General features: G+C 46.0%; 1 protein-coding gene across 1 annotated transcript in view; it reads right to left on the bottom strand.

The window, feature by feature from the left end:
* The window catches only part of LOC138248848 (sodium/potassium-transporting ATPase subunit alpha-1-like), a 285,654-nt gene that overhangs the window by 88,558 nt on the left and 184,577 nt on the right, over window positions 1-12,519 (bottom strand). Inside the window, exon 11 of the mRNA XM_069202802.1 lies at window positions 7,248-7,382. Within this exon, the coding sequence (XP_069058903.1) occupies window positions 7,248-7,382 (135 nt within the window). The remainder of the gene's footprint in view (window positions 1-7,247; window positions 7,383-12,519) is intronic.

The following is a 12,519-nucleotide window of genomic DNA, read 5'->3' as shown; positions in this document are numbered from 1 at the left end:
CAGTGAATGTGGGAGTACTTAAAGACTCGGTGAGTGCCCCACAGGATGTTCTGTTTCTGACTTGTAGTGGAGCTCATAGATTGAGCGCTGGCTGGAGACTTCCTACAATGGAGTGGTCCTTGTTTAGAGCGATCCTAAGCTTGAGGGGTGTGAGTTAACAGTGACCTGGGTTCGAGTGAGCCTAAGCTAGCAGATTGTGAGTTTAGAGCGATCTCCGACAGATGTATCCTAGGGATGCGGACACACTAATCTGGGGTTAGCTTGGAGTGATCTTGGGATAGAGTGATCCTAGGTCAAGTTGATCTTGGTTCATTGTGATCTTAAGTTAGAGAAGTAAGAGCTTACAGTCGTCTTCACCTAGGGTAACCCTAGGCAAGAGGACTCACTAATCTCGAGTTAGGTGATCCCAAAGGGGAATGTTCCTGGGGTAGAGTGATCCTTGTTTAGAGTGATCCTAAGCTAGAGGGATGATAATTCACAGTAACCTAGGTTTGGGTGAGCCTAAGTGAGCACAATGTGAACTCAGAGTGTTCTCCAGCAGAGAAATCCTAGTGAGGTGGGCATACTAATCTTGGCTTAGGCGATCCAAGCGTGGAATAGTCTTAGATCAGAGTGCTGTGAACTTAAATTCCTCCCAGATTGATGACACTCTCTTCTCCGAAGGAAACACTTGTCCTTGCACTGTGTCTAGTGCTTCTCCCAGATAAGACAGCCTGAAATGGGGTTTTGAATGACGTCTGGATGTTTATTTGCAGACCCAGTCTAAGTAACAGTGACTGCTGTCCGAAGGTCCTCTTCCGCTTTCTGTGAGCTGATTGCCTTTATCAGCAAATTGTCTAGATAAGAGTAAATAAATATTTCTTGACATCGAAGGTGGGCTGCTTCTACTGCCATGCGTTTCGAAAAAGGTCTGAGAGGCGAATTTCAGAGTGAAAGGAAGCACTGCATGCTAGTAGTGTGATATTTCTACTACAAAGCTCAGATACGTGGATTTTTTATATCCGAATGTGGAAGTAGGTGTCTAATAGGTCTTTAGAGCTCATCTAATCGCCTTGTCTGAGATGTCCACGGTTTCAACAAGATTGGCAGCTTCCAGTGCTCAGGGTATCCACTATTGTGTTTTGTAGGCCTGGTACAGGCTCCACCATTAGACTGATGTTATGATGTAAAATCTAGGGCCAAAGCATTTGAGCTTCTTGTGGCAGTTTTTCTGCTTTTGGTCATCCTTATTTTCTGTGGTAATACACAGTGGCTATATTGTCTGATCTTATCCACACCTCTTCATGCACAATCGGTGACAATAAGGTTTTCGAGGCCAGTCTGCCCTGAGTTCCAAGATATATCTATGCAGCTTCTGTTCTTCATGAGTCCATAGGCAAGCCTACCTGCACTCGTCTGCGCCCGGGACCAGGGGCCAGTCATTATGCCAAAATATAATTTATTCTGCGGAAGATCTGCATAAGTACAATAAGGTGGGCACTGAAATGAGTCCCGAGCTTGCCGAAGTATTAAATACACATGGGTTACTTGTCTTCCCTGTACAAACTAATCATAATATTGGGACTAGTGCTCTTAAAAATCCTCCAGTGAAAAACAGAGCAACCAGGGTATCAGGTGGGATACCTTAACACTCACTCATTTATTAAACACAGTTTGGAAGTTCATGATTATCTAATACGCACCAAACCTGGTTTACTCCTGCTTATGGAGTCATGGTTGATGGAGGATCACATACCTGGAATACTGGGAGCAGTCCCAGAATACTATTACTTGTTATACATAAACAGAGGCAGTAATAAAAGGGGAGGAGGTGTAGCTGCAATTATACATAATCAACTAAGCATGGCCTAGAAACTGTTACAGCTGAACAAAGAGGGCTTAGAACAATCTGTAGCCTTGATTAGCACTTCCCAAGAAACAGAAGTGGAGTGCAAACGAAAAGGAAGCCTTTGCAGTGGTCTAGGTACTGAAGAAGTTGGGACAATACTTATTTGGTACTCACGCCTGTGTTCAGGCAGACCACGCAGACCCCTCAGATGGCTAATGCAGATGAGAGGTGAAAATTCCAAACTAAACTATTTCCAGCTCCCTACAGCCAAAAAGCATTTTTCCAGGCCTAAACCTTCCTTTTTAATCCTTATACGTCACCCCCCAAGGTAAGCCCTAAAGGCTCATAGGGCAGGATGCATTTTAATTAAAACGCAGGACATGAGTGTTTAAGTTTTACATATCCTAACAGTGAAAAAATCTCAAAGTCATTTTTCACAGTTGTGAGGCCTATCTCTCCCATTGACTAAGACTGGGTTACCTTATTACATCTAAGTGATAACTTTGGACTGGGAGAGGTATGCTGTTTACACTCAAATGAATTATCATTTAAAACTTTTTAATGGCAAAGGTGGATTTTAAAATAAAATTCTGAAAATGGCACTTTTAGAAAGTTGGCATTTTCTTGCCCTAACCATTTATGCCAATATCCTGGGTCACATGATTGGGATTAGCTTAACTGTTGACCTTTGTGTATCCCTCCCAGACAGTGAGACAAAAGGGGGCCAGGTGTTTACAGGATGGTTGGGGCAGAATTGTTCCCTGCCCCACTAACATTTCAAAGGACTCTGCCTCACATACACACTAAGGAATCTGACACGAGCCCCGCCTGCCTTTTGTCTCCCTCGGATAGTTTGGAGCCTTGACAGGAGAAGTCGATGAGTTTTCCAGAACCAGATGTGGGAGTAGGATAGGGAGTCCCCCCCACACAAAGTCTGACACCAGATATAAATATTGGACCTCCAGAACATCTACTCATCAGAACACTCCTGGACCTGTGGACATTACAGAAGAAGTGCTGACCTGCTGCCAAAGGACTGCCCTGCTGCTTGAGGACTGCTTTGCAGTCTGAGAAGGAAGACTGGACCTGCTTACCTTCATCCCAGGCTCACTTGAGTGACTCCAAGGATCATTTGGCTGACCTCCTGTTTGAGCTACAGGGGCACAACAGGTTCCTGCAACTGCCCAGCTGACCTGCTGCACTGGACCTGCCTGGACCTTTTAACTGGACCTACCTGAGCCCTGCTAGCTTCTGATGGGGTGAGTTCCTGATCCCCAAAGAATGTCCCTCATGCCTTGGACCCTTGGCTGGCTTTAGTTTGAGCTCCTCCAAAGAGGAAAAGGTGAAATCCTGATGTTTGGGCTCTTCACAACGTGAAAGGGCCTGTTCACACCAAAACTCTGTTACCTGCGATGCTTCGGGGAGACCTGCTCTTCATGCTACAGTGACCCACAGCGACGAGCTGCAACACAAAAGCTGCATTTCACACTACAGCAACAACAGCCTGCAGTGACTGCCAACGAGAAGCTACAGCAACGACCATCTATGATGCCCGACCGGCTCTTTGTACTACAGCGACCAAAACCTGTGATGTATGGCCTGGTCTTTGTGCCTACTGCGGTGACCATCTGCAGTGCTCTACCTGGTCCTCATGGCCTCAACCATTGGGAGTGGAGCTCTCTGGGCCTCACTTCTGTAAGTAATTTTTCAGCGGGACTGACCTGCTTCCTGTATCCAACCGGCACTCCATGATGGTCAGCCTGAATTTGTGAGTTTCCACAGGTCTAGCCTGACCAGATAATTGCGAGTGGCGTTTCGTGCTTTTAGGCGCTATTTCTACTATAGCTCCCACTAGGTGATCTAGATCATGATCTCTGTCTTTTGTGGGACTATTCTCACTTGGATGGCTTACCGGAGTTCTAGGGCAATGACTCCTTTCATTTGCAGGTATTAGAGGAGCAGAGGGAGGTGGACTCATCTGTGGAAGTGGTGGTGGGAGCAGAGGAGATGCCAAAGGCACCTGACTTGGAGATTTTGAACCCCTTAGCAAAGGTGTGCCAGGAAGAACTACCTCAGGAGTGATTTCTCTTGAAGGGGAATAGCATATATGGTAAGTTAATCAGAAGTTATAGACACTTTCCTTTTTTCTACTTCTTTAAGCAACAGCACACAACATCAATGGTGATGTTGACGGCTTTGACAGAGTGTAAATGGGGGGTGTTGATGTAGTAGGTGGTTTTGATGTCAATGGATGTTTCAACATCGACTGTCAAGAATCTTTGAAAGGGTAGTGGTCGACATTGTTGGCCCATTTGACCCTCAAACAGCATCAGGACACAGATATACCTGTAGTAGTGGATCGTGCCACTAGATATCCTGAGGCTATACCCCTTAGGTCTATTCCTGCACCAGCAGCCGCAAAAGTCCTCCTGAGTATCTTCACCAGGGTAGGGTTCCTTAAGGAGGTGGTATCAGACAGAGGGTCAAACTTCATGTCTGCATACTTAAAACACATGTGTCAGGAATGTGGAGTAACGTATAAGTACACTACCCCATACCATCCACAAACCAATGGGCTTGTAGAAAGATTCAACTAGACCCTAAAAGGCATGATTGGAGGACCCCCTGAAAAACTCAGAAGTAGATGGAGATAGGATGTTCTGCTTTCTTGCCTGCTGTTTGCCTTCAGGGAAGTGCCACAAAAAGGAGTAGGTTTTTCTCCAATCAAACTTTTGTTTGGGCACCCTATTAGGCGACCACTAAGTCTTGTTAGGAAAGGCTGGGAGAAACCTCTCAAAGAGCGGCCCCATGCCCTGCAATGAGGAACCAGCTGTGCTCCAAGGGTCCCTCACCCATTGTGACCTCGACACCACAAGGGGACCCCAAAGCATTACCTTTAAAGCTGCAAGAACCACCCTTTTCCAAGTGGTCCCCCTGAGTGGCCCTGTACCTGCTCCAAGAGACTTCCCAACTTCATATGTTATTTCAATGCTGTGTTTCGTGGTGTACCTGTTGACAGTGAACATGTGGGACTGTTGCCTGACTTTAACATCATGCTTCTTGATGTTGAACAGGAGAGGCACTTCTTCCTCTGGTGATGCCTAACCTAGGTCTTCATATTTACCAGCAGCTGCTTCCTGACATTTTTCCTGTAGGTCGTGAAGACTGAACTTCTCCCAATCTTTAAGAGTTTGATATGAACATAGATTAATCCTGGTTTAGAGTGCTGCTAGGTTAGTGAGAAAAGGACATACTAGTTTGACTCTCCTTCATTCTGGCGCTTAGAGATGGATGAACCATTGAGTTACACTCTATGCAAAAAAAAACACTCACTTGCAAATAGAAAGACACTCATGCCCAATGGTAGCTTGTTTTCAGAAAGGTAGACTACAGGACCAATACAGCTCCAACCGCACATTATATGCACCTCTCTGAAGTATGTAGGTACTCTCTGGATCACGGCTCATCAATACTGGAGGAACACCCAGAGCCTGCCAGAGAGCGTCAAAGCCTCCTTGGCGTCTGGACACCAACACACCATGGTTCAGATTATGCTTTTGCAACTTCTCGGTCTGATGACTTTCCAGGTCACATTGGATTGTGTGAAATACAATGTATTGTGCAACAAGACCAATTTACCTGGCATGAGAGATATGCCAGGTCATGATTGCCTCAATATTTGGTTAGTCATGTTTCAGGGTGTAGGTAATAAACAATATATCCAAGATGACTTAGTTCATAGAGTGGAAACTGGTATATCTTTCTCTAGGCAACCTTCCTTAGATGGCAAATATAAACTGAGAACAAAATGCAACTTTACTTCCCAGAAAATACTTCAATTTCATTGATATGTGCAAGTAGAGCCCACACCGCCAACATGAGTGACGATAACTCACCATAATGTGTGTCTTAATGAAAGGTGTGACTGGCAATAGGAGGGGCTTCTTCAAATCTCACTCTTTAAAAATTGGTTGAGACCAGTGTGTTTGTTTGGTATGATATTTCATCGACTGTCCTGCCATGCATGTTTCTAAAGCATGTTTTCTTTTAATGTGCTCAATTTGAAGTCCTTTATTCAATAACTATTCCTTGTGTGTGTTTATGTAGATATCAATTAAAAGATGTCTTGAGGACAAAAACATGGACAGTTCCTATGCTGGAGTTCTGATGATACAGTGGATGTTGCAACACATCAGGTCAGCAATATGATTTAGCTAATTCAAAACAAAATTATCAAAAAATCCTCTCTGTCCCATCCACCCCCATCTCAATAAGACAATATACAACCCTGGAACTTGGACGTTACATTATAGCTGTCCTCCAAAGGAACAATCCAATTCTTCTGTTGCTTTCAATACTTGGGGCAAAAAAAACAGTGAATGAACACCTTTTTCATCACTCTCTCTACAGGGAGGACAGCTTTTGCTGCCTTCATGACCATCTTTGCATTTAGCTGTAAATGTAGAAAGTGGAAGTGAACCAATCTTAAATTATATATAAAGAACTTTAGTAAATAGGGGGTCGATGTCATCCACATACTTTTCAAAGATGAGAGTTGGCTTAAATTCTAAGACACGTTCAGTTGTATGCCCCAAGTCTACCTCCAAGTGCTCCCAAAAGATTTGCTTCGGCGTGTTCATTGCTGGTGATGTAATGTTATGGCGTGTTCATTGCTGGTGATGTAATGTTATGGCGTGTTCATTGCTGGTGATGTAATGTGATGTGGTTCTAGCTAGTACTCTTGCAAACCCAGGGAGAAGAGTGACTGATTCACCTAATTCAGCCATGGTAAGATCACCCCTCACTGTGATCTATTCAAGACATCCCTTATGCCCTTAGGCCCACCCTGTTATGCCCTCAACTCGGGCATTACCCACTTTTTCTCACACAATTGAAGGCAGATGTCACAAACACAAGGTTGAAATATACATTTTGCCCACAAATATTCACCAAGTAAACAATATTTGTATTTTGAGAAGGCTGTACAATCTGTCAGTTCCACAAAACTTCAGATGTGGATGAAAATTCCAGGAAAAAATATTTTTTGCTGAACAATTTTACCTGAGAATACCTTACCGTGAGATACTTCTTGCAGTAAAAGTGAGTATTGAGGGCATTTGTTCTGCAGTACCTACTTTTGTGTGTTTTTTCATCACTTAAAAAAAAACAAAAAAACCTCTGCAACCTTAAATCAGGTTTCAGAGCTTGCTACGGTTTGAGCAAATATTCCCCTGGTTTAGTTGCATACTGCCACAGAGTGCAATTGGTCAATACCAGAGGCAATGAAGACAGCTACTTTCACAGTCTTTCTGCATTGACTCTTCCCTTTAAACCATATTTTCACCTCATGTCCTTACCTGGCCAAAGGCAGCAGCATGAACAGTTCAGGCAGTGACTGTCTCTAGGGGAGTTCTCCTACCTGGTACTTGTTGGTGGAGTTGAAGGGAACTTCGGCCACTTTGGTGTTCTTTTCCCTCATTTCTTTGACAGACCCGCAGCACAGCTCAATGCACTTAAGCAGCGCAGATTCAGACGCATCACCGGCCACTGACCTCTAAGGAAAGGCAAGAAGAAAGCGATGTGATTACACCTCCAAAAAGTAGTTGCTTAGCTTATTTATTGTAGCTTTTTAAGCAATTTGCTCATGCAACCCATGCTTCTCAATACATGGCTTCAATCACAGAGCCACACAGAGCTACAACAGTGTGCTAAAAGGGCAATTCAAGAACAAGTTCAAACTTTAGACAGAAGCAAATGAAGAGGAGCCTGGGACAGGCAGTGGACTGTCCAGTGGGTGTGGTGGCATGGGACAAGAAGAGGTGAGTCCATGACGTGACAGAAATGCTCCTTTGCATCTATGTGGGGGCCTGAAGAAAGATGCCTGGAACTCCATGTTGGGGCTGATACATGTTCCATGAGCTAACAAACACACACCTATTTGATACAAATGTAAAGCTTCATTTCACATCTGTGTTCCTTGGCTAGGTGTTCTGCAAATCAGGCACAATGGGCACTGGCAGAGCCCTGTGCAAGCTTCTGCAGTGAGTGGGTGCCAAACATCAGGCATGCGGTGCACTGACTGAACAGTGACCATGTCCCGGACAGGTGTTAGGAACACAGACCGGGAGGAGAGACCAAGGTTTTAAGCTATACCTTTTTGATTACATGAGAGAAATGGCACAATCCTTCACCAGAGAACACATTAGGTTCTTGCACAGCACTGCAAGTGCAAGTTAACAGTCTGTAAAGTGCATGTTATGAGAAAGGTGTACACTTTCTTAAGGGGGCTTACCTGCAGCAGATGGGACCCTCACCCCTCTGGGAGGTTCAATTTATAGATGTATTAAAGTATGTAAGTGCCATCCTCATCTGTACGCATCAGAACACTGTGTGTGTGTGTGGGTGGGTGGGGTATGTTTGGTGTGTAGCATGTATGTGTGTGAGGCGTGTGTTTGTGTGTGTGGTTTGTATTTGTGTGTGTGGTGTTTGAGTATTTGGTGTTTGTGTGAGGTGATTGTGGTGTGTGGGTGCGTGTATGAGGGAGAGAATGTGTGTGGTATGTGTGTAGTGTGTGTGTGTGATGTGTTTGTGTAGGGGGTGTGGTGTGTGTTTTTGGTGTGTGTTGTGTTTAGAGAGTGTGTGTCTGTTTGGTGTGTGTGGTGTGTGTTTGTGTGTGTTCTGTCTGTATATGTGTGTGTTTACATGTGTGGGTGGGCTTGTGGGACAGTGTGTGTCGTGTACATGTGTGTTTGCTTGTATGTAGTGTGTGTTTGTGTGGTGTGTGTGTGTGTGGTGTGTGACAGTGTGTGGTGTGTGTATTTGGTTTGTGTGAGTGGGTGTGTATGTTGTGATTATATGTATGGGTGAGTATTTGTCTGTGTGTGCATGTATGTAAGAGTGTGTGATGTGTTTATGGTGTGTGCTCTCTGTGTGCGTGTGTGTGGTCTGTGACAGTGTGTGGTGTGTGTATTTGGTTTGTGTGAGTGGGTGTGTGTGTTGTGTTTATATGTGTGGATGAGTATTTGTGAGTGTCTGTGTGTACACGTATGTATGAGTGTGTGATGTGTTTTTGGTGTGTGTGGTGTGTGCTCCGTGTGTGTGTGAGTGTGTGTGGTGTGTCTGAGAGTGTGTGTATAATATGAAATGAAACATGCAGACAAACAGGTTAAGAATACAGACCAAGTCAGACTCTAGAGTCAGAGATAGGGAGGATCACCAGTTCTGAATAAAGAAAGCTTTGAACAGATGAGACTGTGGTTGTCTTCTGATGGGTGGGAAGGAAGCACCTGGTCTCACCTGCTCCCAAAGAGCGTCCTACAGCCTGTGGCCTTGTTGGAGTGTACAGAAGACATGTCAGTTTGTTGTGGGCCCTACAGGTCCGGGGCCGCCCCCTCCCACAACTCACACACCTGGTGTATAATATAGAGTGTGTCTGGGGCACCCCTGCCCCTCCCATCAACAAGACGGGCAGAGGCTTTCCATCATGAGAACTCAGCAGGAGGCTATTTTCCCAATTGTCATCAGGGTCGAGTCAGTGGATCGCATGCTGCAATGTGCTGTCATATGATAAAGCTCCATGTTGGGCACATCTAGTCCCCCCTGACCCCGGGTCCTTTTAAGTGTGGATAATATGCCGCACTTCTGCTTGCTCGTCCACAACAGTTCAATTATAAGGCTATCTATAGTTTTAAAGCAGTGTCTGGGAATTGAATAGAGAGTGCCCTGGAGAGTGCCCACGATCAGCTTCACTACGGCAACCTAGCCCATCGAGGACAGGAGGGAATTCTTTCCAGAATCATTGTTTCTCGCAGCCCATCAACCACCCTCCTGGTATTGAGGTCCAAGAATATTTGTTCTGTGTGTGCAAATCGGATTCCCAAGTACCGCACTCCATCCAACTCCCAGGGAAGCCCCACCTGCGGAAGCGCCCCGATCAGTAGCCCAGCTAGTCTCCCCAGTGGAAACAGTTTGATTTTACTGGATTAACATGGAGTCTTGTTATTTCTCCTAACTCTTGCATCACATTCAGAAGAATTGGTACAGAATATTCCGGCTGCCGGGGCATCATCGAAGTACAGGAAGAAAAGCAAGCAAGAGTTCCCCTACTGTGATCCCCCAGGGGCCCAGTGTCCTGCGTAACCTCTCCGCCATTGGCTGCATTGCAAGCGCGAAGAGAAGAGTTGACAATGGGCACCCCTGCCTAGTTCCCCTGTGTACATTAAAGGATTCCAAGACCTCTCCGCCCTACCGCACACTAGCGCACGGATGTAAAGTAGTCTAACCCACTGTATATGCTTAGGACCCATGCCCACTTTCCGCAACACCTGTCACCTGTCAGGTAGTTCCAGTCTAAGGAGTTGAGCGCCTGTTCAATGTCCAGAAGCGCCAAGGCATAAGCATCTCCCATTAGTTGCGGGACATGACATATGTCCAAGAGTCTACTCAGATTGAGAAGGGTACCTCTCTTCTGACTATCACTATGAATTAGAGCTGCCACATGGGGGAGCAGACATGCTGCTAGTATGCAGTTACGGAGCTTGATATTTACATTTAATAGTGAGTGTGGCCTGTGCGAAGAGGCCTCCGTCAGGTCTTTGCCTGGTTTCTGCACAATCGCAATCAGCGCCTCGCGCATTGTGTGCGGAAGGCTACCCTGTTGAAGGGCCTCCTACTAGACCTCCAGCAGTCTATCAGTTACCGTATCTGCGTAGCAATGATAGAACTCAGTAGGCAGACAATCGCTCCCTGTAGTTTTAGCAATTTTTAGTCCCTCAGTCGCCGAGAGGATCTCTTCTTGAGTGATGGGGCTGTCTGTAACTTTGCTGTCTTCTGAGTCCAGGCTCGGAAGCGGTATGCCCGCTCGGTACTCCACTCCCTGTCTGTCCAGACCCTCCCCTTCCATGGCGTAGGTCCTACTCAGATGGGTCCGGAATACCCCATTAATAGCTAGCTCTGCACTAACCAAGGACCCAATATCATTGGAAGTCCTCAGCCCTGGGGTCTGTTGGTTCTCCTGTCTGGCCAGTCAGGCAAGCATTGCTCCAGTCTTGTCAGCATCTGTATGTAATCTTTGGTGATACGCTGTATATTTCTTGAGTCTGCACCAACCATCTAGCAATACCTTGCAGCCCTCCCTCCAGTCCTCTAGTCTATCAGGGTGTTTATACAGCGCTTTCTCTATAGCTCCCAGGTCTTCCTCATGTTTCTAAATAGCCAGTTCCGTTAGCGCCTAACCCCATAAGTCGTACACCCCAGAGCACCACTTCCAAAACCTCCCAGTCAACCACTCTACTGCTCGCACTGCCCCAATTCTCATCAAAGTAATGCGATAACATCTCACTAACCCTTGCCTCAAATAGGGGGTCTGACAGCGCCTCCGATCATAGCCTCCACAGCAGTATCGTCACATGTCTATGTTCCGCCTCAAAACTTATTAAGGCAGGGGAATTCTCTGACATATAGTGGGCCAAATAGAATATCTCCTTTAGCTCCTGTGCCATCCTGCCGGAGACCAAACAATAGTCCAACCGGCTTTGAGTCCCCTCTGCTGGTGTGTAGCATGAGTATATTTTCTTCGTTGGGTGTCTTTCTCTCGCGGAGGAGGTGTAAACCGCGCACCATGTCATGTATTGCCTCTGTCAATTTTGCCTCAGTATGACGTCTGAGAGGTTCACGGTTAAGCGTATTATCTAGGACGCAGTTGCAGACCCCTGCCACAATGATGTCTGCTGCAAGGTACTTACACACGGCAGCTGCAACTCTACTATAAAAGTCAGTATTTGATATGTACACGATCACCAGGCACACCTTCTGCCCATCCAAGGCACCATACAGTATCACATATCTACCATCCAGGTCAAAGACGTGTCCTCTGTGGTCGAAGAAGACCCCCGCAGCCACCCATATCAGTGTACAATGGGCATACCCAGAATAGGAGATGGCATACAGCTTGTCTCCATCTTTTCTGGAGACAAGGAATACAATTCCCATTACATGTGTCTCCTGTGATGGATACCCTATACCATTTCAGGTATCCATAGACTCTGTGATACTTTTCATACTGGGCTATACCTCTGACATTTCATGTCATAATTTTAGTTGTTTGTTCCGCCATTTTCAGTCATCCTCAACCTCAGGGAACTCTCCATCCAACAGGCATCCCCAACCACACTCCCAAGCCTCCAGGGGGTAGAAATTAGGACTACGTTATACAACAGTAGTACATAATTCCCCAACTTATGGAACCATTGAAAACAGAACATCCATTCAACTCCCCACTCCCCAAGGGTAGCTTAGCCATGACGTCCATTCCAGCAACAGGCCGGTCACGATCCAGCTTTCACCGCCCCATTCCCAGATCCATATATCAGAATGGAAACAGTCCGATTCTGGAAAAACTTTTGCGCTTCACTAGAGACCAGAACTCAGAGGAAGGTGCAAGGACAAAGTACTCAAGCTCCCTCTCCATGGCTGTGTGCCTCTCCCCATTCCCTCCCATCGGCATTTTCTACTGTGCAGTGAGTTTGATCCCATTGTGCCACAATATGCCATCTCGCCAGGGTGTCCAATACCTGACAGTTCATAGATCAAGCAGTGCTGGTACTGTCTCTAACCCAATCAGGAAGGCTCCGCTGTCTCTCAGTTAGTCTTACTCCCCGTAGGGTTTATCAGTACTCACGGTCAGGCAGACA

This window comes from Pleurodeles waltl, chromosome 8 (assembly GCF_031143425.1).
Source record: "Pleurodeles waltl isolate 20211129_DDA chromosome 8, aPleWal1.hap1.20221129, whole genome shotgun sequence".
Lineage (NCBI taxonomy): Eukaryota > Metazoa > Chordata > Amphibia > Caudata > Salamandridae > Pleurodeles > Pleurodeles waltl.
This window is presented reverse-complemented; position numbering and strand designations above follow the sequence as displayed.